This window comes from Rhinolophus sinicus, linkage group LG02 (genome assembly GCF_036562045.2).
Source record: "Rhinolophus sinicus isolate RSC01 linkage group LG02, ASM3656204v1, whole genome shotgun sequence".
NCBI classification, from domain to species: domain Eukaryota; kingdom Metazoa; phylum Chordata; class Mammalia; order Chiroptera; family Rhinolophidae; genus Rhinolophus; species Rhinolophus sinicus.
Genome location: NC_133752.1, coordinates 98,392,415 through 98,418,157, shown reverse-complemented (window position 1 = coordinate 98,418,157; position 25,743 = coordinate 98,392,415). Strand labels below are relative to the sequence as shown.

At 34.1% G+C, this 25,743-nt stretch overlaps 1 protein-coding gene across 6 annotated transcripts in view; it reads right to left on the bottom strand.

Moving 5' to 3' along the window:
• The window catches only part of ANKRD26 (ankyrin repeat domain containing 26), an 89,980-nt gene that overhangs the window by 10,920 nt on the left and 53,317 nt on the right, over positions 1-25,743 (bottom strand). For 5 of the 6 annotated variants that reach the window (XR_012493778.1, XM_074324971.1, XM_074324970.1 and 2 more), the window contains 10 exons: positions 22,142-22,299; positions 17,524-17,557; positions 17,092-17,233; positions 10,728-10,941; positions 9,028-9,211; positions 8,346-8,483; positions 6,016-6,966; positions 4,266-4,418; positions 1,266-1,336; positions 833-926 (listed from right to left, as the gene is read on the bottom strand). Coding sequence is in view for 5 of the 6 variants with exons in the window: in XM_074324971.1 (XP_074181072.1) it covers positions 833-926; positions 1,266-1,336; positions 4,266-4,418; positions 6,016-6,966; positions 8,346-8,483; positions 9,028-9,211; positions 10,728-10,941; positions 17,092-17,233; positions 17,524-17,557; positions 22,142-22,299 (2,139 nt within the window). In the remaining variant the exon portion in view is untranslated. Of the gene's footprint in view, positions 1-832; positions 927-1,265; positions 1,337-4,211; positions 4,419-6,015; positions 6,967-8,345; positions 8,484-9,027; positions 9,212-10,727; positions 10,942-17,091; positions 17,234-17,523; positions 17,558-22,141; positions 22,300-25,743 lie in introns of those variants that run through there. The other variant, XM_074324972.1, reaches the window with a different exon arrangement.

Genomic DNA, 25,743 nt, shown 5'->3' with positions numbered 1-25,743 from the left:
CAGGAGGATGGCAGGCGAATGTCGTTCTGCTTAGGAAACAGTGGTATGGGTTTCACTACCTATCAGGAAATTGTCATCCTGGATGACACATCAATCTTTTCTGACATCGAACTGTTAAATCTTTAAAAGCGTATGATTAACTCAAGTGAATGGAAAAAGATTAGTTTCTAAACTTGCAAAGCTAGGAGCACTATGTTACTATGTAAGGCCTTGATTGGACATTCATTTCTACTTTTACACTTGCATCTGTTTTCTTTTTCAAAATCCAACAAAGAGAAAAGTATATTCTTTTCAGGAAACATTTGCACAATGACCCAGTATTCTTTAATGATGAAGAAAACAAATTAGAACATTAAAAGTAATTTGTTCTCCAAATCTCACTAAAGGGTTTACATTTCAAGGGAAATTCAGAATTCTGGATCAAATCCTTACTCAAATGCCTGGACTCAAACAGATATTTGTAGTCCAATGTTTATTGCAGCATTAACAATAGCCAAAAACAAAAAACAAAACAAAACCAAAAAAAAGCCAAAAGCTGGAAAAACCCAAATGTTGAACAGACAAATGGATAAATAAAATGTGGTATATATCAAATATTTTTAGACTATCACCATCTTTTTTTTTATTAAAATCTCACTATAAAATTCAGTAATTTTATGAATTCAGACACCTTCCTCTATAAAGAGGAATTACATTCCTATTTGCAAATACTATCAGGATGAATACACTACTTTTATCCATGAGACTCCTTATTGTCCAAAATATTCTTATATGCTACTACTACAGAAATGGAAATTCCTTTAGTGTGACAGAAATTAGGAGACTGACTTACCGAACTTGTACATAAGAGGTTTCTCTGAAGCTGTTCAATTCGGCCTGCTTGCTTTTCAATTGTCACTTTTAACTCAGCATTTTCAGTTTCAAGCCTAAAATGTATATTTTGAAATAATTATTCTCACACAATGATTTAAAACATACCTCATAATCTCTGAACAAACATCTGAAGGTGCAATTCCATAAAATCTTACAATTTGAAAAGCACATGATATGGCAACTATGCCAGTTTTCTAGTAGTATTTTGTGGATAATGTGCAAAATCTAGAGACAATGTAAACAAATACGCATTTCAAAGTAGCTCAAAGCTGAAATTTTTATCCAGCTTAACACTGATGTATTTATTATCACAACTGATCTAATTGTCATACTACACTACACGTCTGCTTTATAAATACTCAAGTCATTTTCTGTGCTGCTTTAAGTTATACTTTTGCATGTGATCTTGCGTCTTCTCAGCATATCTTACGGCCTCTGTATGTCGATCGTTTGCTTCAAGCAACTAAAAATAAAGAAAAAAAAAACTTTTTAACTACTCATAATCTAGTACAAATCTACCTGTTTGTGTAACTGAAATTGGATTGACACACAGCCACACTCCATCTGCATTTTGTTTATGGCTACTTCCTGCCATAACAGCAGAGCTGAGTTATGACAACAGAGACCTTATGGCCCGTAAAGCCTAACATATTTACTATCTGGCCCTACAGAAAAGCTTACCAATCTCTCCTCTAGTACCCAAACAAAAACGTTATTAATGTTTTAAAATTGTATTTTATCAGATAAATATACAACGTTCTAAATTAGCCAAATGGGTAAAAAAGGAAATTATGTTATGATACTTATATTTTTGTATTCCAAGAACCACACCAACGATAAAGATTAACATATGCAAATGACCATGGCTATGCCAGTGATTACAAAAGTGAACAGGTGTCTCTCGGTGATGACCAGATATTTCATGGACTAGTTTGAAAGGCAGCTTCTACCTAGGAGCCACAATGCCTGGGTTTGAATTGCAAGTCCACCAGCTATTACCTACATAACCTTGAGCAAAGTACTTAAATTTTCCGAGTCTCAGTTTCTTCATCTGTAAAATGGAGAAAATAATGGCATCTACCTCACTGGGGTGCTGGGAAGATTAAATTAGGGAATATATGTAAAGTAGTTAGAAGCATACTTGATGCATAGTAAACTCTAAGGGTTTGCAATTAGCATTATTATTGTCACTGTATCTTATGTTCTAATAAAATTTGATATTTTAGACAGGTAGCATACCAATGGAAGTGGTCTCTTACACAAGTTACTCTGAAATCATTCTTCATACCATTGACAATGGCAGGAAATGAGGAGCATGAGGCCCAGAATATAGCCCCAATGCTTCAGAAAACTTTTACCAATTGAAGTAGCCAGCAGTACGTTAATAATTTATAAGTTGCTTCATCTCTGTACTGTTCAGTGGGCAAAGACCATGGACTATAATGCAGAAACCACCTCGGGACTGAGCGTACAGTGCACATGACCATGAGAGGCAGGGTAAAGTCACTGACATGGAAAGAATGGACTCTAGTGCTAAATCCAACTTCCCGGATCACTTCATTCCCAGCAAGTGTTACCAAGTCCTCTGATGAGCAGATGAGGAGACGTGCTCTGGCGGATCAGAAAAGCCGTCCCCAGAGTTTCACAGTTAGTAACATGGTATCAATCTCTGCACATCCCAGTGTGGCTGAGGAGTGAAGGGAGGCCGGTTTCCTGTTTTTTTCCTTTTCTTTTTTTTACAGAGGAAGAAAACTGAGCTTTTTTTTTAAATTTTATTAGTTTCAGGTGCACAAGACAAAACAATACTTAGTCGTTTATCATTTATATCCCTCACACTGTGTGAACCCCCCTCCCCCCTTCCACTATCCCTCTGACATCGCAAAAACTGAGCATTTGATTGAACAATTCTCTATTAGATTAAATGCTTTCAATTTTATATTTTTTGTTTAAAATACTTTTAGAATAAAAGCTTAATTATATCAATGTCTCCAAGAAGAAAGTACAGAAGTGGTATAAAATATTTAATTTTATCCAAACAACTGTTCAGCAAAATATTTTCAATTTATGCAAGGATAGGAGCCATCATATCAAACACCATTTCCCCTTAAATAATTTCATACTTAGAAAGACAAGATATCGCTCATGAAGAAAATTTTAACAATGTGAAATTCAGGGCTAGATTGCTCTGCACAGACTGGCTGACAAGTGCTGAGGAGAATGATCTCAGTGAGAGTTCGAGCAGCCACAGGAAGCTTCACGGAGAGGAGAGCGTGGGAGCCGGGCGTCCAGGGGCAGGGGAATAAAACATAGGCTCCCACCGTAACTTGCAAACTGATGTTCACAGCAGAATTATTAATAGCCAAAAAGTGGAAACAACACAACATTCCATCAACTGATGAACGGATACGTATTTTATCCACAAAATGAAGTAACGTTGGGCAGTAAGTAGAAATAACATATTGACATGGGTTACAACAGGGTTGGGCCCTGGAAACATGATATTAAGTGAAAGAAGCGAGACATAGAGGAACTCAGATTGTGTGACTTCATTTACATGAAATATCCAGAATAGGAAAATCTATAGAGACAGAAAGTAGATTGGTGGTTGCCCAGGGCTGGGAGAGATGGGAAGCTGGGAGTGACAGCTAAGTAAGATGGGGTTTCTTTTTGGGGTGAAAGAAATGTTCTACAATTGACTGTGGTGATAGTTACACAACTCTCTGAATGTACTAAGAGATATTGAATTGTACATGTTAAACGGGAGAATTATATGATATGTGAATTACATCCCAATAAAGATTTTTTTTAAAAATCCAATAGTGGATCTAGATAATTTTCTTAATTCTCTATTGTGGGTGTGCATACTATAATGCTCTACATATTTCCATACTTTTACAATAATTCTAAAATGGAAAGAAAATGAAGGCAATGCCTACTTCGACTGGTTTGCATAATGACCTTTCGGTACAAGTGATTCTGAAATCCATGAAACATATGCAGCTTCTGTATCCATTCACAAAAGTGAAGATAAGAAACAATTTTCTGGAATGTTCCATTAAATATTATCCTCTGATTTTAAATGGCTGCCTCATCGTGGTAATGGAGATATCACCACAAAATATTGTTTAGTAGAAAAAGTCTCTCGATTTCTATGAGGAATGCTGCATATTTCTCAGCTTTCCCATGGGTAAATATTACAAGAAAAAACATATAATAGAAATGGCAGAATGAAAGTCAGAGTTTAAGAAATAAGTGCATTATAAAGATAATAAAATTATAATAAATTAATTTTAATGAAAATAAAGCTACCCATGAAAATTAGTATCCCCAAACACTGTATATTATTTAACCAGTTATAGATTAACTATCGACATGTTAAATTTTATACATACTTGATTTCTGATTTCATTTAATTTCTTCTTTAAATCCTGTGCCTCATCTTCTAAATTCATACGATAACGTGATATAACCTCCAGTGAAGCCTCTGACATAGATTGTTTTTTTAGGGTATCAGCCAATTCTTGTTGAAGTTGTCTAATAACTACCTAGTAAGATATTTTTGTTACTGATTTTATATAAATCACATTATTATTAAATTATGTTAATAATCTATAACTCTAACATTAATATAATATGTAACTTGAAAGAGATCACATGCATCAATTCACCTTGAATTGTAAACAGGAGTGTGTCCTCTCACTCCTGTTTACTGGACACAGTAAAGGACAAACAGGACACACTCCTGTTTACTGAATCAAGGTAGAGACACAGAAGGTGTTATCCCCAATCACCATTAGGTTACTTCAACGACGGATTCAGCCTCACTCTCCATGCTCCCCTGATGAACCTGTAGAGCTTTACAATCTACTGACGTCTCAAAGGGAAATGGGTCTGTCGGTGGGACCAGTGGTAGCAAACTCTACACTGTGTAACGTTTCCCTCTTTTTTATCTCAGGCTTAGATTGACCTCAGAGGTTCTCACGTATGCAGTCCTCTGCTCACAACCTTCCTAAAGATTCCTATATCTTAGAAGAAAAGTGAACTAATTCCAATGGCTTTCAGGGCCCCAGGTAACCTGGTCTCTACCTCTCTCCCTGCTACACATGAATCCTGCCACCCCTAACTTGTCTGAAAATGGAGATCCAATGCGAAATTAATAACAGACAGCTACAATTCTCTTTGAATTGGACAAACGTATGTCTAAATGATAGTAATTGGGACTTGTGATGAGAAATATGAACAAATTATTTGTAACAATAGTCAAATAAAATTATATGTAGTAGTGGGAAGATTAAATCAAATATAATTTTGTTAAAACTCATCATATGTTCCAAATTATGATTTAATGAAAAGTTAGCGGTCTTTAACGAGTTGAGAGGCCATAAGAATACATTATTTGAGACTGAAATATTTCCAATTTAAATCAAATTGGCATGAATAAAAAAAATTATACCAACAAAAATGTATATGAAGCTACTGAAAGAAAGGTGCTATTGAGGGACAGTATCTATACTTCGGTTCTTCTGGAAAACCTAGAATTAACTGTCTAGGTAATCCACTTAATTGAATCTTAATTTCAAAACATTCATTTTAGGTATGAGCATTTCCATTTATCTGCTTCATAATGGTACCATGTTTCCCCGAAAATAAGACCTAGCTGGACCATCAGCTCTAATGTGTCTTTTGGAACACAAATTAATATAAGACCCGGTCTTATCTTAATATACTATAAGACCGGGTCTTATATTACATAATTACATATATTAATTTTTGCTCCAAAAGACACATTAGATCTGATGGTCCGGCTAGGTCTTATTTTCGGGAAACACAGTATTACAATGTGATGACAGAAAGATTAAAATTATTATTTTAGCAGTATAAGACTAAATTATTACCAATCTATATCTATTAACAATATATAACTTAAAATTTCATAGGCAACACAACATCTTTACTCAAAGTAAAGCAGTACTCAGGTCCAATTTTTATTTGGACACAATGTCTGCTTTTAAGCTGATAAAGCAAATACATTCATAGTCTGTATTTTTAATATTCAACTAGATTCAACATTCGGCCAACATCAAATATTACTTTGAATTTTCTTTCAGGAAATTTGAAAATTATTTCTTTCTGGATATTTACCTCTCTTTCTGCTTTATCAGTTTCATATTGACTAATTCTTTCTTTCAAATGATTACATTCTTTGATTAACTCTTTATTTCTTTCTTCTAGCATACGACCTTGTTTTTCACTTTCAGCTCGAAGTATTTTTATGATATCCTGAAACTGGTCTTGGATATTAATGACTGTCTTTTCTTTATTGTCACTTTTGTTGTGAGCATCATCCAGTTGCTGTCGTAGCAACATATTTTCACTTTGTAGGTGAGAAAATCTCTCCTCTAAGGATTCCTGCTTTCCAATGTATTTATTCACTTTATCTTGTTCATTTTGATACATATGTTCAATTTCCTTCTTTTTACATTGTGTTTGGCTTAGGTCTCTTTGTACATGTTCTAAAACTGAAGTCCTTTCTCTGAGAGCGTCTCTCGTGTGATGGAGCTCAATTTCTAGGCTATTGAATTTACTCTCAGCTTTAGAGAGTTGTTGAGAAAGAACCTCATTGTTATCTTTTAGGTTAGACATATCAAAATTCATTTTGTCCCGTAAACGAAACCATTCATCTCTTGCTCTCTGGAAAGCAAGTTCTAGGTCTCTTCTTGATGTCTGACTTTGCTCGTGATCATGGATTGCAGCAGCCAGTCTAGAACGGTATGATTCAACTTCTGTTTCCAGTCTTTCTTTGTTCTGTTTTTCACTCTCCAGTTTAGAATTTAGCATTGTATTCTCAGCTGTCAGAACGTTCAGCTGTCCATTATATTGAAATATTGTTTTTGTTAGTGTTTCCTCATTTAGTTTTATCGTCTTTTGAAGGTGGTCATTCTTTTCTTTTACAATTGCAATGTCCTCAAAATATTTTTTTTCCATTTCCTGCTTCTGATTTTTCGTGGTGTCTATTTCCAGTTTCAACATGGCAATTTCATCCTGCAACATGCGGTTTTCATGCAACAGATCTTTTTCAGGACTCTCAGAAACCTAAGTAAAACAATGGAGACTTGTCGTTAGCACTCGATGAAATGATGTATCATGATATCCTCTGAAATTAAAGAACCTATATGTTATGTAATGAAAAGGTTGTAATGAGTGGGAATCCCACTGACAAAATATAAAGTTGGACCCAAATCTCCAACTTTATACAAGGAAAAATTCCCGAAAGTTCAAAAATTTAATATAAGGTGCTGAATTCATAAAAGTAAAAAAAGGAATCATAAGAGAATTTTTAAGAGTCTCAGAATTGGAAAGGCAAACCCAAAGGCATAAAATAAAAGATTAAAATAAAAGATTAATAAATCTCACTACACTTAAAATTTAGCTTTTAGTTTGAATATACATACAGCTACCCCACAGTAAGAGTATTAACTCTGCATATATTTGGATAGATTAAATTTCCTAAAATTCTTATTTCCTGAGAATATTCTATAGATATTCTACTTTTCTAATATTTTCATAGTAAGTTATAAAAATTATATCTATACTAACAACTGATGGCATCGTATTAAGCACTTCTGTATACATCATGAATTCATTTAGTTATTGCCGTCTGGAATGGAGAGGTTAAAAAGATAAGCAAGTTCAGAATTTTCCCCAGGTCTTCTGACTACAATCAGTGCTTCTGCACCAAACCACAGTTACTTCTGCAGTAGAAGTATATAAATATAAAAAAAAGACATATTTTAAAAAACTCATGGTAAATACGGTAAAATTTATAGAGCTCTTCTTAGAAAATCATGAGATTATTTGCTGCTGCAATAACTTTTATTTCCTTTTGATAAAGTTTAAAGTAGTATCAAATGTGAAATAAAGTAAAATACATTTTACTATTTAACTAAATAAAATACTTATCAATAAATTATCATTAAGTATATATCATGGTATATCATTGTCTTCAAAAAGTCCTTGTACTGAAATAAAATACTACTTGGAGAAAATTGTTACTTTTCTCAAAAGTAGGAGAATGACATCTAAAATATGGTCTCGAATTGGCTCTGCTTTTCCTCCTTACCATCAGTGGAAGTGAAAACTAACCTCTGTATTATGGAAAATATTAACCGCCCCCCCCCCCCTTTGGATGAGGCCACTGTGAATGTCACTACTTGACTGTTGAAGACAAATGGATTTGAATTAAGAATATCATTTTTTGCAATGGACCAAAAATGCCACATCCTAAACATACATACATACACACACACACACACACACACACACACGATATATACATACATGCATGCGTGTGTGTGTGTGTATATATATGTATGCTTTTTAAATCTTTTGTACATTCCATATTGATAGTGTTGGTTTTTAAAATATATACACAAATAATACATACACACATTTGAAAATGACTAAAAGAATACCTCAGAATTCATTTTCTTATGAGCTGTTTCTACCTCCTTTTGTTTGCAAAGGAGATTGGTCAGAATTCCATCTTGTAATATTCTGGCATTTTGTTCTCGAGAAAGTTGCCTCTGAGAGTCATTTAGCTCTTCCACAACCTAGGAATACATTTCATTAGGTTTTTGGTCTCATACTATTTTTTTTTTAAAAAAGTCAAAAACCTTTAAAAAAAAAATGTTAAAAGAACGTAGCTTTTCTAAGTACAAGGATCTTTATCTTCCATGAAAAACTCAAATTTGAATTTAAATGAGAGCTAAATTTGTCACACAGCAAAAATACAGGCAGCTATAATATTGTGAAATAACATTTCTTTACAAAACATTTGACTAGTTTCATCACAGTCTCAAGGCAATTTAGCCTGTTTGTTAACATTTAAGAAAGCCAAAGTTAACATTTGTGTTGATGATTAAGCTCAATTTACCTTCTACTTCTTCATTTAGAAAACATATACAGAGCATCTATTAGATGCCCAAAATTGAAATAAATTAAAATTGTAGTTATAAATGTCACAGTTCATATTTTGAACGAAATAACATTTTGGTTTGTTTTAAACCTAAATAATATACATCAAATCGAAGGAATATTATAAATATGGATGAAATAGTATTAGAATTATGAAATTTTTACTAAAGGTGAATTTACCTGATTGAAATTATTTCTTACAGTCTTCAATTCCATATCTAGTGTTCGAAGAGTGATTTCAAGTTGTTGTTTCATGTCTACTTCTTTACTATATTGCTCTTCTTTTTTTCTTAACTGCTCCCTAATTTTTTTATATAACATATCAGTATTTCTTCTTTTCTCTTTTTCTTGTTGTAAGGTAAATCTGCAGTTAAATACACTTATCTTAAATTTCATTTGATTAGAAAAAAAAAAGTTCATTTTATGATCTGGTTCTACATAGGTTGCTTTATTATCCTAAAGAAATTTCTAAGTTCTCAAATTTTTTTCCTATCTAGGTCTCATGCTTTTTATTTCTCACTTCAATCTCTTCCAAAAGATAATATATACCTGAAAGGTAGCAATGAAAAATATCGTAGGAAAGGAATTTTGAAATTCCTTGGTAAAGGTAGAGCTGACAGTTATCCTTTTACCCATAGTCATACTTACTCCTCCATTAGGACAGATAATCTAGTTACTAATTAAAAAGACAAGTCATTGTTTATAAACAAGTTTATAAATTCACTAAAAATAAAATTTCAGCTTTTTCATATTCAAAATATGACAGGTACCCCTGAAAATGATTTACAGTGTAAGGCAGTATCTGCAGATGTCTCATACACAACTCATACCTGCTGACTACTGTAATCCAAGACTACGCTAGAGAGTCTAATATCTGTTGCTGTACACTTTTTATGTTTCTTCTTTTGTAACACTTTCAGATTATCTTGTTGATTATTATCTATTTTATAAATCACTTTAAAATCCCTTTTGGAACAAGACAGGATCCATACTGAGTCAACAATGAAGAGTAATATGTGCTTTCAGTGTGGACCTTTGAATTAATTTTATTATATATAAGATACTGAATAAATTAATTAGTCATCTTTCCATAACATCACTTTTCATACTGTGCATATATTAAGACTAAAACTGTGGGGCGACAGGATAGCTCAGTTGGTTAGAGTGCGGTGCTCTTAACAACAAGGTTGCCGGTTTGATCCCCTCATGGGCCACTGTGAGCTGCGCCCTCCACAACTAGATTGAAACAACTACTTGACTTGGAGCTGATGGGTCCTGGAAAAACCCACTTAAATATATAAAAGTTTTTAAAAAATAAGACTAAAACTGCATAAATATTTTTGAGAAATTTTTTCTGTCTTGAGAAAAATGGCCATTTTAGACTGTGTTGATGGGAAGGTAAATTAATATGAACTTTCTTGAGAACAATTTGGAAATATGGATCAAAGATTTTTTTCAAAAGTTCTTTTATGTTAACCAAATAATACCCTATTAAAGAATTTATTCAAAGTACATAATCAGAAATGTAGGAATAGGTTTATATACGAGATATTCCTTATAGCATTAACTATAATATAGAAAAAAACAACCAAAATTCAATTTGTTAAATAAATAATGAGGTTTCCATATGGTGGACTTCTATATGGTCATTCAAATAATGATTTGAAAGAATACACATACACATTAACTTATTACTAGAAGTATGCACTGTTAAAAACTTGCTATATTATTTCCAAGAATTTTATATTCCACAATACTAAAGAAGTTTCTTCCCTATAAAATACCAGGAGGAAAGTTAGCAATTATAAAACTTATCCTATATATCTATAGTATGAAAGCAAATATTCAAATATTTCTTTAAAACCAAGATGTTTTAATACCTCAAATTGCAGAGTTCTTGTTCCCATTCCACTTTTTGATGCTCTAACTGTGATTTCATTTCTTTTGTTTCTGATAGCTCCTTTTGTAGTCCACTAACCTTATTTTCCATTTTTTTTATTTTTCCTGTAAGTAACTCACAGTGATTTTTCCTAAGTTCTATTAATCTTTCATATGAAATAATGGCATCTTGAATTTTCAACAAGCTAACAGAATCTACATCAGAGAGAAAACAAAAATAGAAATAAAATATATGAGTACTTTTTGCAAATAAAGGACTACATTTTCACAATCACTCTTTCATACATTGAACAAATATATACTGAGTACCTACAATGTGGAAGACATTATACTAAGCTCTGCAGATAAAAGAGACAAGACCATTGGCTCTTATTTAGCTCAAAGTCTAGTAGAGGAAAATGACAAATAAAATAATTATAAATTCAGACAGATATTATACAGTTCTATGATCACATAACAGAACTTGACCTAGGCTGGATCCAGGGAAGATTTCCCTGAGGAAGAGATGGCTACACTGAGAAATGCAGGGTGAGTGGGAAGCAATGAGACAAAGGAGAAAGAAGAGCATTCTAAACAGTCTACAGCATGTGCCAAAGTTGTATTGCAATCTGCTTCCACCAAGAAGGAGTAAGAGGTACTGATTTACCTTCCTATATGAAACAAGCAAAAACAATACAAACAAATTACATTTAAAAATTATTTTCAAGACTGGACTTCAGGGAACGAAGGACAATGATTCCTGAAACAAATGAAGTTATCCTAATGAATGTCCCAGCTCACTGCCTCGAGAGAATTTCCAGGCAACTCCACAGGGAGAAGAAACTGAGGTAGAGTCCACCAGACTCCCTACATTAGGTGATGAAGCTGACGAGGGTCTGGTGAAACCAAGGCAGAGAGAGATCACAGGTCAGAACACTGGAGAGAAGACAGCAAAACAGAAAAAGGACCCTGGAGACCTGCAGAGGGCATTCAGTTGAGAAAGGAACCATGCATACGTGTGAGGAAATCACCCAAGACCAGGGGAAAAAACAACATCTGAAAACAGTAGAGGAAACAGTGCCTGGTGCTTACTCCTATTAGCCAGGCTGAAGAAACTCATAACTCACAGGAAAATGAACAGGTTAGTCAGAAAGGTCTTGCCTCTGACTAGTGGGGAGTAATTAGCCTTTGGCCAGGCTCTGGATTCACCTAACAAATCATAAGAGCAACACCAGAAAGGACCAAACTATTTGCAGGCAACTTAACTACCTCTCAAAACAAAAGCTCAAAAAGTTAAGTAGAGACATGGAAGTTATTTTTTTAAAAAGCAAATAGCACTTATTCAAATAGAAATTATAATGTCAGAGATGAAAAATACACTGGATAAAAATAAATACATACTAGACATCACAAAATAAAAGATTAGGCAGTTTGACACCAGTGAATAGTGAGAAAACTTCAAATGGCTATCATATAATTCCCCAAAGAAGCAGGGGGAAGGGACAGAAAAACATTTGAAGAAAAAATTTCCAAACTTTCTAAACTTAATGAGAACTATAATTCCACAGATCCAGCATTAAAAGTAAACTACTGTAATTTTTTTGTACTATATATGATGTGATATAATATTATTTGAAGGTGGACTGTCATTACTTAGTCATTTGACATGAACCAACCCTAATGCAGCCACTAAAATAGCAAAAGTTATAGCTAATAAACCAAAAAAAAAAAAAGAAAGAGTACTAAATCATAAAAATTACTTGATTAATCTAAAAGAAGACAGAAAAAGAAGAAAATAGGAACAAAGAGCAAATGAGACAAACAGAAATCAAACCACATGATGACAGATTCAAATCCACTGTATCAATGATCACATTAAATGGAAATGGTCTAAAAACCTCAATAAAAACATTGTCTGGCTGGATAAAAAAGCAAGACCCAAATATAGGCAAACTCTAAGAAAAACACTTTAAATGTAAAGACACAAATTTTTAAAAAGGATAGAAATAAGATAGACTACACTAACACTTAACAAAAGAAGGCTGAGCTAAAGTAGCTATAATACCAAACAAAGTAGATTTCAGAGCAAAATATATTACCAGCAATTAACCAGGTCATTTCACAATGATAAATTAATAAGCAGCATAACAATCCTAAATGATTATGCACCTAATAACAGCTTCAAAATACATGCCGCAAAAACTGAAAGAACTGCAAAGAGAAATTGATAAATTCACAACTACTGTCTGGGATTTCAATACCACTCAGTCAATAAGTAATACAATAAGTAGGCAGAAAGTGATCAAGGACATAACACCACTGTTCTTCTCAAGTTTCCATGGAACACTTACCAAAAAGACTATATATTCTAAGTCATAAAATAAACCTTAATAAAAGGAGTGAGTCAAAAGGACTTAAGTCATACAAAGTATGTTCCCTGACAATCAAACTGGAAATCAAGAACAAAAATACCTCTGGAAAATACTCAAATATTTGGAAGCTAAATAACACACATCTAAATAACCCCTGGGTCAAAGAAGTAATGAAAAAAGAAATTAGAAAGTATTTTGAATTGAATGAAAATAAAAACAAAACATGTTAGATGTTGTGGAATGATGCTACAGTACGTAGTACTTACATGGAAATGTATAGCACTGAATGTCTATATTGGAAAAGAGAAAGGTCTCAAATCAATGACCTTCACTTCCACCTTATAAAACTAGGAAAAGAAGAGTAAATTAAACCCACAGCAAATAAAAGAAAGAAAATAATAAACATCAAAAATAAAACCCATAAGAGAGAAAATTAAAAAAAAAAAAAAAACCTATAGAGAAAAACCCCTGAAACCAAATGCTTTCAGGAGATCAATTAAAGTGATAAACCTCTAGCCAGGCTGATAAGAAAGAAAAGAGAGAAGGCACACATTACCAATATCAGAAATGAGTAATGTGACATTACTACAGATTCTACAGATATTAAAAAGATAACAGAGTAATATAATAAACTTTATGTAAATAAATTTGACAACTCAGATGAAGTGGGTAAATTCCTTGAAAGACAGAAATTACAAAGGCTCTATCAAGAAAGAACAGATAAACTAAACAGCCCTGTATCTATAAGAGATATTGAAGTCCTAGATAAAGACCTTCCCACAAAGAAAATTCCAGGCCCAAATGTCTATACTGGTGAATTCTACCAAATATTTTAGAAAGAAATAACACCAATTCTAGACAAATTCTGTCTCAAAAAATGAAGAGTTTGAGAAATATGTCCCAACTCATTCTATAAGGCTAGTATTACCCTGAAGCTAAAACTAGACAAAGATATTATAAGAAAGAAAACTGTGTCAAGAGCATGGAAGTAAAAATTCTAAACAAAATATTAGCAAATCAAATACATTAAAAGGACAACTTGTCATGACAAAATGGGGTTTATCCCAGGATTGCAGGTTTCGTTTAACATTAAAAAATCAGTTAAGAGTAAAGAGGGTCAAATACATACTTACAGAAGGAGAGTAGACTTCCAGTGGTGAGCACACAATAGAGTATGCAGATGCTTATACACGTGAACTTTATATAAGGTTACTAACCAATGTTACCCCAATAAATTTAATTTTAAAAAAAGATCTTTCCACATCAGCTCAAGTACAAATTTTTAACTAAAAGATAAAAACAAATCTTATAATCACAGAAAGCAAAATTTTTCCAGTGGGGGTGAGGGAGTACCTTTAACTGCCTCATATATTTGTAGTATCACTCACATTCCATTATAAAAGACTATTAACTTTGTTCATTATTTCACTAAGATTACAACTAGATAGATATGCTTGTGGCTCCTAGTGTGACCAATTTACCACTGGGAAGTCAAATTTAGCTAAATACCCATTCAAAGACTACAACAAATGAAGGGTTTTTTTGTTATGTTTAAGACAGACTCTTTCAAACTAGATCTGTAAGACTTCAGCCTTTTACCAAGTGAGAAAAAAAACATATTTTTTCTGAATGGTGTAGTCCTAAAAATGTCTCAAAAGGTACTTATTAGTGGATAAAGAGTTTCTTTTGGGGGTGATGAAAATGTTCTAACATTGATTGTGGTGATGGTTGTACAACACTGTGAAAACACTAAATACTACTGAATTGCACACTTTAAATTGATGAATTTTATGGTATCTGAATTATAGCTCAATAAAGCTGTTATTATTTTTAAAGTGAAAAAATGAATTAGTATTACTCGCCATATTAACAGACTAAAAAAAACAAACCATATAACCTTATCAATAGGGGAAAACAAGGGCGCTTGACAAAATTCAACATCTATCCCTGATAAAAACTTCCAGCAAACTAGGAATACAAGGAAAATTCTTCAGTAAGATAAAGAAGATCTATGATAACTCTATAGCTAACATCATATGTAATGGTGAAAAACTGAATTCTTTCCCCAAAGGATCAGGAACAAAACAGGGATGACTGCTTTTACTCCTGCTCAACACTATACTACGAGGTTCTAGCCTGTGCAATTAGGCAAGATAAAGAAACAAAAGGCATCCATCTGGGAAAGGACAAAGTAAAATTATCTTTATTAGCAAACAACATGATCACATAATAGCAATCAGCAAACTCCAATCTGTGAGCCAAGTGACTTGTTTTAGTAAATAAAATTTTACTGCAGTACAGTTATGTCCATTAATCTGTGTATTGTCTATGGTTATTCTCATGGTACAATGGCAGAGCTTATTAGTTATGACAGAGAAAGTATTGGCCACAAGACGTATATATTTACTACCTTTAGTAAAACTGTTGTTTAAGACTAACACTATCTAATTTCAAGAACTATTATAAATCTAAAGTAATTAAGAAAGCATGTAATTGGTGTAAAGATGGCCATATAGATCAATGGAGCAGAACAGAGTCCAGGAATAAACCCACACATATATGGTCAACTGATTTAGACAAAGGCACAATGACCTGAAATGGAAAAAAATAGAGCCCCTTCAACAAATGGTGCTAGAATAACTGGATATCCATATACAAAAGAATGAACTTAGATCCATACCTTGCATCGTGTGTAAAAGAAAACACAAAACAGATCACAGATCTAAATGGAAGACATAAAACTATAAAACTTCTGAAAGAAAACAAAGGAGAAAATCTTTGTGACCTTGTGCTAGGCAAAGATTTCTTAAATATGAACACCAAAAGCAAAATCCATGAATGAACAAATGGATAAATAGGATTTCATCAAAAAGAAAAGCTTCCACTATTCAAAAGACGTTAAGAGAATAAAAAGACTAGTTAAAAATCCTTGCAAAAAATATAGCTGATAAAGGTATTGTATCTAGGATATGTAAAGAATTCTCAAAATTCGACAAATAAGAAAACAAAGTCTAATTTTTAAAATGACAAAAGATCTAGGCAAAGTTCAGAGAAGATATACAGATGGCAAATAAGCATATGAAAAGATGCTCAACATTATTCATTATTAGGGAAATACATATTAAAACCATAATGATGTATACATTACACATCCATCAGAATGGCTAAGATTTTAACAACTGACAATACTAAATGTCCATGAAGATATGGAGGAACTGGAATTCTAACATGCTGCTGGTGGGAATGGAAAATGGTGCCACTACTTTGCAAAACAATTTGACAGTCTCTTAATAAGGGATATAAGGGGCATGAAGGAGACTTTTAGGGGTGATGGATATGTTAACTCTCTGGATTGTGGTGATGGATTCATATACGTATATGGACATCCAAACTATCAAATTATGTGCTTCATAAGTGTATAGTTTACCTAAACACCACTGTTGGAAACAAAAACCTCTATCACAGCAAAAAAATATATCAGGCAGTGGCCGCGACAGAGACAGAAAGGATATGAAATTATATCAAATAAAGCTAGAGGACTGTGGTCTTTAACCTTGTTCAAAACAATGAGAAGTAACAGCTGGGTTTTAAGCAAGGGGGTAACATGATGAGATCTTAAAAATATATCATAATTCTGGTTGCAATGTACACCAAGTTTCCAGGAGGTGGAATGGCAGGGAGAACAGTTCTGAGGTTATATCAGTATTCTATCAGGGAAATCATGGTAACCTGACCGTGGGTGATGGCATAGGAGAGAGGCACAGTCAACAAATACACTAGGTGTTGCCATTCACACTGAGAAAAGCACAGTGGTAATTACCATAGCTCTTTGACTGAGGGTATACAAATGCTCTCATTTTATTTTAAATATAAAACAGATCTCAGATAAATAGCTCTGCAACACATCAGTACTCAACAGAGCAGTACCATACAAAGTGTGCATATATTACTACAGTGTACATACAAAGGCTTTATAGTTTTACAATGGTCCTACCTTTACAATCCATGCCAAGTTGTTCAATTAGCAACATGGAATTCTGATAATTGGAGTAAGGCAACTCCCAATGTTCTGAAACTGTTTCAGAAGATTGAGTTAAGTCATCAAGGTCATCTACCGAATTCATTTGCTCTTTGACCTACAAATAAATGACACTGCTATTCAAAATGTCCCCACAATATTCATAAAATATACTGAGTGTACAGAGGAGATAAATGTTTACCTTTTTATAAAAGCAAAAACATGGATATTCTTAAAATAATTGATTTTTATCAAAAAGTTACTTTTATCAATAACTAGTGTTTCTAAATGACTTTTTCAAAGTAAATGCCTCTAGAACAAGGGAAGATTTTCTATTTTTTCATTATATATTTTATAAAATATTTTTTACGACAGATGATATTTTTGATAATTTATTTTTCACAATACCTTGATCTCTTCATTAGATGTTTTTTTTGCTGACCTAAAAAAAAAAAATTATTTTCAGGTAAATATTAAATACTTAAAATATAAAGAATATCTAAACCTAATTGTTTCTTATATACAATATGTGCATTTTTAATTAATTTTCTATAAGGCAGATTAAACAATAAATAGAAAAAATAACATTATGGGACAAAGAAAATATACTACTAATAATATTAACACAAAGTATTGATTCAGATCAAGCTTACAGTCAAAACAAACACACCAAAAAAACACATAATGGTTGTTACTTGCATTATTTGATAGAAAAAAATAACATATCAGGGTTTTTATTGTCATTTTCAATAAAAACAAACTTTTATTGAAACTAAGACCTATTTGGAAAGCATTACTTAAGTCCTTATATGAAGGAAACCCTTTTTAAATGAATCATGATATTAGCTTTGTGAGGACTTACCATGCAACTACTAAGCATTATTATAAGCACTTTACGTGTCTTATGGGCATTTGAATCCTCACAAAAATTATGGGAGGTAGGCAGTACATTAGGTATTTTTAAAGGAAGAAAATGAAGCTCAGAAAGGCTAAGCAACTTGCCCAAGCCCGTACAGCTGGTCAATAGCAGACCCAGAATTCAAACCCATTGACATCTGGCTTCAAAACATGTTTCACACTCTGCTGGGAAAGCAATATTTATTTTTAAGTGTTTTTAAGTACTATGATAGCAAATGAATCTATATTATTATTCCATTTCTAGCTATAATTATAAATAATAATTTCTGAATATTACACATATTTTTTTAAATGAAGAGACTATATACCTAGGCAATATTAGAAATATTCTTTCAGTAAATTAAAGATTTGCTTTTTCTAGGGGCCAGCCCGGTGGCTCAGGCAGATAGAGCTCCGTGCTCCTAACTCGGAAGGCTGCCGGTTCGATTCCCACATGGGCCAGTGGGCTCTCAACCACAAGGTTGCCAGTTCAACTCCTCGAGTCCCACAAGGGATGGTGGGCTGCACCCCCTGCAACTAAGATTGAACACATCACCTTGAGTTGAGCTGCTGCTGAGCTCCCGAATGGCTCAGTTGGTTGGAGCACGGGCTCTCAACCACAAGGTTGCCGGTTTCAACTCCCGCAAGGGATGGTGGGCTGTGCCCCCTGCAACTAGCAATGGCAACTGGACCTGGAGCTGAGCTGCGCCCTCCACAGCTAAGACTGAAAGAACAACAACTTGAAGCTGAACGGCACCCTCCACAACTAAGATTGAAAGGACAACAACCTGACTTGGAAAAAAGTCCTGGAAGTACACACTGTTCCCCAATAAAGTCCTGTGTTCCCTCCCCAATAAAATATTTAAAAAACAAACAAACAATAAACTAGACAGGCAAAATATGCAGTATGTTAGGGGAGAAAAACTAAAACAGAAAATAAAGCTTTGATGTGCTGTAGGGGCAGAAATGGTCAAAATATTGGGCAAGCCAAGAAAGGTCTTGCCTTTTAAGTAAAGAACTGAAGAATGGGAAGAGCGTTCCATGAGGAATCTGAGGGAAAAGCATTCCAGAGAGAATCAGCAGCAAGTACGCAGGTATGCCTGGAGTGTTTAAGGAATAGTGAGAGATTCAGTGTGGTTGGAACAGAGTGAAAAGGTTAGCAAATATAAGTTCAAGTCAGAGACAGGGACAGAGAGCTGAGATGAACAGACTACGTAAGGTCTTGTAGGGAGTAGTAGGACAAACTTTGGCATGTACTCTGAGTGAAAATGGGAGGCAATTAGAAGGTTTTGAGCACAGGAATGACATAATCTGACTTATCTTTAATAGATCTACTGTGCTTAGAATTGATGGAAAGGGAGGGTGGATGGGAGAAAGGAAGGAAGGAAGGAAGGAAGGAAGGAAGGAAGGAAGGAAGGAAGGAAGGAAGGGAGGGAGAGAGAGAAAGTGGGTGGGAGGGAGGGAGGAAGGGAGTGAGGGGATAGTCAGATGAAAGAGAGAGAAAGAAAGAAAGAGAAAGAAAAAGAATGGAAGGAAGAATGAATGAATGGAAGAAAGAAACAAAAAACCAATTAGTTGACTATTACACTAATCTAGATAGCCGATGAGACAGGTTTGGGCCTGGAGGATGTGATTGGCTCTGGATATATTCTGAAGGTAACCTGACAAGATTTGCTGACACATCAGATGTGAGGTGTAAGAGAAATGCAGGAGTTGAAGATGACACCAAGTTTTGGGCAGAGCAATTGGAAGAGTTGTCATTAACTCAAACAGGGAAAACTACATTAGGGGCAGGTAAGAGAAAGAATATCAGTACTGTAGTTCGATTTTGGACATCTTAAGTTTGCAATACCCGATAGCTATCCAAAAACAGATATCAAGTAGACAGTTTGATATATAGGTTTGCAATTAAGGAGAGATCTGCACTGGAGATATAAATTTGGGGAACATTGACATAAACAAGGTAGTAAAAGTCATGAGAAAAAGATCAAGGACTGAATCCTGGGGCCACTTGAATGTGTAAAAGGTGGGGAATGAGGAGAAACAAGGAAAACAATCCAAAATGGACGGACTAGACAGGCAGGGGGAACCAAGCATGTGTTTTTCCCCGGGAAAACTAAAAGTCCTGAAAGCCAAATGAAGCAAAGATTTTGGACAGAGTTTTCATTGGGTCAAATATTGCTGATTTAGTAAAACTGATACGGGCCAATGAGTAGCCCCCCCACTGAAAAACTTTTAAGTCTTCTTTCTTACAGAAATTTTAAGTTTCCTTCTCCTTAATGTTTCTTTTTTCACAGTTTTGTAGCTCCTACCCCCTGCTTTAGAAAATTACCCTAAAGCTTGTGATTTATACTTGTTGATTGTAATCATTGAAGCCAAATGTTCTTTCCAACCCGTCTGGGCCCAGCTCCTGGACAATTAACGTCACCTGAATAACCAGTTAAGTAGCCACAGGCTCCATAGAGCAGATGGATTTTCCGTCACATACCATGTTTCCCCCAAAATAAGACCTAGCTAGACCATCAGCTCAAATGTATCTTTTGGAGTAAAAATTAATATAAGACCCAGTATTATATTATATGATATTATATTATATTATACCCAGTATTATATTATATTATATTATATTATATTATATTATATTATATTATATTATATTATATCTGGTATTATACTATATTATACCCAGTATTATGTTATATTATATTATACCCGGTCTTATATTAAAATAAGACCAGGTCTTACATTAATTTTTGCTCCAAAAGACGCATTAGAACTGATGGTCTGGCTAGGTCTTATTTTCGGGGAAACACGGTAGCATCAATAGCTTTGAGCTCTGCTCTTTAAGCCAACACTTTTAAATGTATTAATTAAAATCTATTTTTCCTCATTCAGGGGCCTTGGGGATACAGATGATACCCCAGCAAGATTACTAGTCCCAACCAGAGAAGCCAACACGGTGTTCCAAGCAGATCTCGGGTCCCCTTCCTCTCATCTAAGATCAGATATGATGAGAGTTCTGCGAATCCCCCAATAGGTAGGAACAGCTCTATGCCCCTGCCCAGCAGGAAGCAGATACAGAAGAAAACACCTCCTGTCCCTCATAGAAATTTTATGGGGATCACATCTCTCAAGGAGAAAACAAGGCAGGCAGTCAAAGATAGGCATCAGGTGTCTGCATTCCTGCACATCCAACACAACCCACAGAATGTGACTGCCCAAAAGACCTCCCCTCTCTGCCCAAAACTTCCCCTTTTCACTGTAATTATCTACCCCTATGAGGAAACAAATGGGTACAAAATACCCAACTAGACTACGCCAGTCATTCACACCTGCGCAGTAAAGGCCACAACAACCTTCATTTCACCTGGGCCTCATTATCCAATCATTATAATATCATGCATATGCCCGGAAGTTCATTAATATCATTATAACGGACTGAATTCTGGGAAGGAACATGCGCAGTCTAATAAGATGAGGTAATAGCCCCTTGTCAATCACAGGTGTCAATCAAGTGGTCCCATGTCTGGAAAGGAATAACCCATTCTAGAGAAAAAAGGGATAAAAACTCCAAGTCCTCGCTAGTCAGCGCCTTTAAGCCTTTGAGCCTTTTGAGCCCCTTCTTCTACTCAAGCCCTCTCCAATCCCTTCGAAGTGTACTCTCTTCTAACAATGGCCCTTGAGCCACTGCTTTCTGCTCGGCCCGCTTCTATCTCTTTGAATAAACTGCTCTTTCACTACTTTATCTCGATATCTCATTCAGGTCTTTGCTCAAGATGCCAAGAACCTGTACACCGCGCCAAGGAGGGCCCACTCTCCAGTAACAAAACGAGGTCTGAGAAATTATGTCTACCAATAGTGTATGAGAATGCCTTTTTCTTCCCATTTGCCGAACCTGGTTGTTATTTTTTAAATAAATTATTTATCATTATGACTTCAAAAAATGGTATCTTATTGTTTGTTAGTTTTTTTTGTTAATTTGGTTAATTTGCATTTTCTGATTACCGGGCAAGGCTGAAAATCCCTAGTAAAAATACAAAGTTTGTAAATCGTGAATATTAGCTCAAATTAGAATTTGCTGGATAGGAAAATAACAATTAACTACTGTTAAATATTGCTATAGGCTTACCTATCAGAATCTTCATTCTCCATAATAGGAAATTGCTGGTCATCAGTTTTTCCACTCTTTCTTTCTTGAATTAATCCATGGCTGTCATCAGCAGCAGCATTATATATGTGTTCTGTTACTTCCATTTCACTACTTTCGTGCTTCTTTTCTTCTTCAAACTTTAATGAAAGTGATAAAAGTGAACTGGCATCTTAAGATGACTAACCACAGAGCTAGGAGGTCTATGGGCAGAGCTGGGCTCCCTGTTACTCTCTAGTCCTGACTTCCTGTTAAAACTTTATAGTTCTAACTTCCGGGAGAAGGACTGACATAGGGAGCCATTTGGGGAAGAGCTCTCTTTCTTTTTGCACATGTGAGCCGGTTGGAGCTCCGGCCAGAGGTGTGCGTCCTCACACGGCTGTGGTGGTTTTGTTTCCTTTTCTTTTCCCGAATAAACTGCTCTTTTAGTGGACTACCTGGAGAATTATCTTGTCCAGTCAACAAAAGCTTGATACTAAGGATAATTTAACAATTAATGTATTCATTAAAAAGAACTTTTGTATTTTCATTGATTTTATCATTAGGCTCTGAGTTTAAATGTCATGTCTTTCACCAATAAAAATATTTTTGTGCTTACTGTATCATTATAGGTCACTGAAATCTTTGTAAATTCTGTTTCATTTCTATTTCACAAAGGGCTTTCTTAATGTTGTGCTCTTATTTACATCGACTCTTTGCTACCTAACACCCTCCCCCATCTGATTAGCAGAGACAGAAAAATGAAAAGATGAAGACACAAAATTTGTTGTTTTCTGTCTTTACCACCTGGATTTTGCATCACACAGCCAGACTTAGAGGATGTGACATAGAGCTTAGGAATGTGGTTAACAATAGGAAGTCTTCTTTTTGCACTAAGCTATTCTTCCCCTCTTGCCTTTTACAACTCTTTTTTTCCTTTAGATCTTGGGGATATCGAAATCATAATGGTATTCATGAAATACAGGAACCAAAGTCTACACAACACAGAAGCACAGTGAAACTGACCAACTGTTAGTTAATGTAGAATTCTAGAAAATGAGTAATGCTCCCCGAATTTCACATTCAATAACCATAGAATTTTATAGCTAGAGGATATGGAAGTAATTACCTAATACTTTAACCCCATATTTACTGAAAATGAAAATAACACCAAAGGTTAGATGATTTTTCCGAAGCTCCTAAAGATGCATTACCTAGCATTCTATGGCACCAAAAGAGATTATAGAATTCTATAATGCTGGATCAGAAAAATGACCAGATAAATTTGTCAAACTGATCAGATCAATTAAAAGCGTGACTTTAAAAAAGGATTTAAATGCTTTAATTTGGGGAAGGACTCATCCACTTTTTCTTTTGAAAAAGAATATATCAATTTTGTCTACATTTAAAAGTCAATGCACCTCAAAACTTTTCTCCTTTAGAGTTAAATACTGAATATTTTGCAAAGGGTTTACATTACCTATATGATAAAATCATGCAAGTCAAAATGTACCATACTTTATTAAACAACATAATATAAAGGTAAGAATCAACAAAAATATCTGAGACTGGTGATAAATATATATATATATATATTTAAATATATTTAAATATGTTTGTTATTAAAAAATCTCAAAGGGGTCATGTTGGAATTCTAAGTGTCTTACTTTTTAAAGTAAAGCATATAAAAGATTGCATACACTAGAGTATAAAACATTAGTATAGCTGGGAATATTTGTTTATATCCCTTCTCTCAGTCATTAGTTCCTTTCCATTTTATTGTTTATAGAATGCAATTTATATTTAAGCCAATACATTAAAGCAAAAACCCAAAGCTTATTACATTTTTTAAGCAGTCTCCTTTATATTTTTTCTGATGCAGAAAGTCACATGGTACATAGCTAAATTAATTTCCCAGTTCATACAGAAGACTGACAGAGACACTTAAGTTGATTAAGGAACAAAAATTATGAAAATGTTTTCTTGAACTCCTATTATTTAGATAGCAGAAATAATATATGTGAAAACACAATTACATATTAAGACAACCCCATGTTATACACAACTCTTTTCAAAGTGAAAAATCAGAATGGATCAGGTAACTGATAGAGAAAAAAATAGAGTAGTAACAAGTGAACCTCTACCTCTTTTTGAATTTTCTCTTTTTCCAAAGCCAGGAACTCTACTTTTAACTTTACTTTTAATGCCTATCTCATTCTTAAACCTTCACATAGCTTGCTGTAATTCTCCATTTCGACATACTTCAGATGTTCTGTCACTATACAGTGGAGAACACTTACATTTTCTAATTCAGTTTCCAGGCTTTTACAGTTATTAGCAATACAATTATCTGCATATAATGGCTTCTAGAACAAGTCCTGATTTGGTTTTGTTTTCTTTTAAGTGTTTGTAACAGCAGAAAAATTGTGGCTTTTTATTTGAATCATGAATTGCACTTCATTGGAGCGGGCAAGACACAAATCAAGAAGGGTTTTTGGATCACTACACTGAGATGTATGTCCGATGCCTAATTTCCAATTGGTGGTATTTGGGTTCCTATTTTTTGTCACCTGCATATTAAACTATTGGTCTTCTTTCACTTCAAATGGAACTACGGAGTTCCTTACTTTTTTATTTTCTATATCACTATAAAAACTCTCAGCATTTTTGTTAAAAACATGTTCAGAACGTGGTTTGTTATCATTTTCATGGTGTAATTTACCTTCATTTAAACAAAGCTTAGAAGGTGACTGGCAAGAATATTCCGGGAACCCAGAGTATGAATGAGATGGAAAGACATTTTCAGGAGTGGGTTCTTTTTGTTCAGGAAGTGCCTGGAATACTGCAGAGACAAACAGTCCAAATGTATCCTTTTCCTCACAATTAAGTATATTATTTGACAAATTAGAAGGTATTTCTCTTAAGTTTGATCCTTCTTTAGAGCTATCAGATAGTGGCTCTTCCTCAGAACAAGCAATGATTTTGTATTTTTCACAAAACTCACCAAACTTCTGCTTTAACTCATTTGTGATGAGTTTTAAATCATTTCTCCACTCTAATTTGCCTTGCTTGGTCCAAATTCCTCATACTTTTGCACACAAGGATGTCCTGGGTATACAGATATATTCTATCTTGAGACATTTTTTGCAGATGCAAAAGTGGAAGATTAATTTGCTTAGTTTGATTTTCAGATGTCTTTTCTGTCGGGGTACATGTTTGTGAAATAACTTGATCCTGAAGGAATCAAGTATGGACAAAGAAAAATTAGAATATAATTAAAATTTACCCGTCAAACTTCTTAATCTATGTTTAGCTACTCTCAAATCACTAGATTGTAACTAAGAAGTAAAAAATAACTTGCCTTAGTCTAAATAAGGAGAAAAACATGAATCTGCACACCTAATTTTGCTTCTGTTTGAACTAAACAATTTGTTATATGTTAAATCCACCAAAAATGAATTAGTAGATGATTTTTAATGTTACAAAGGCTTCCTCACTTAAAATAGTTCACCTCCCCATATATTAGCGAGCCCCTACAATGTGTTTAAGAATATTCTTTTTATTTTATTTTATTATTTTATTTTAAATTAGTTTATTGGGGTGAC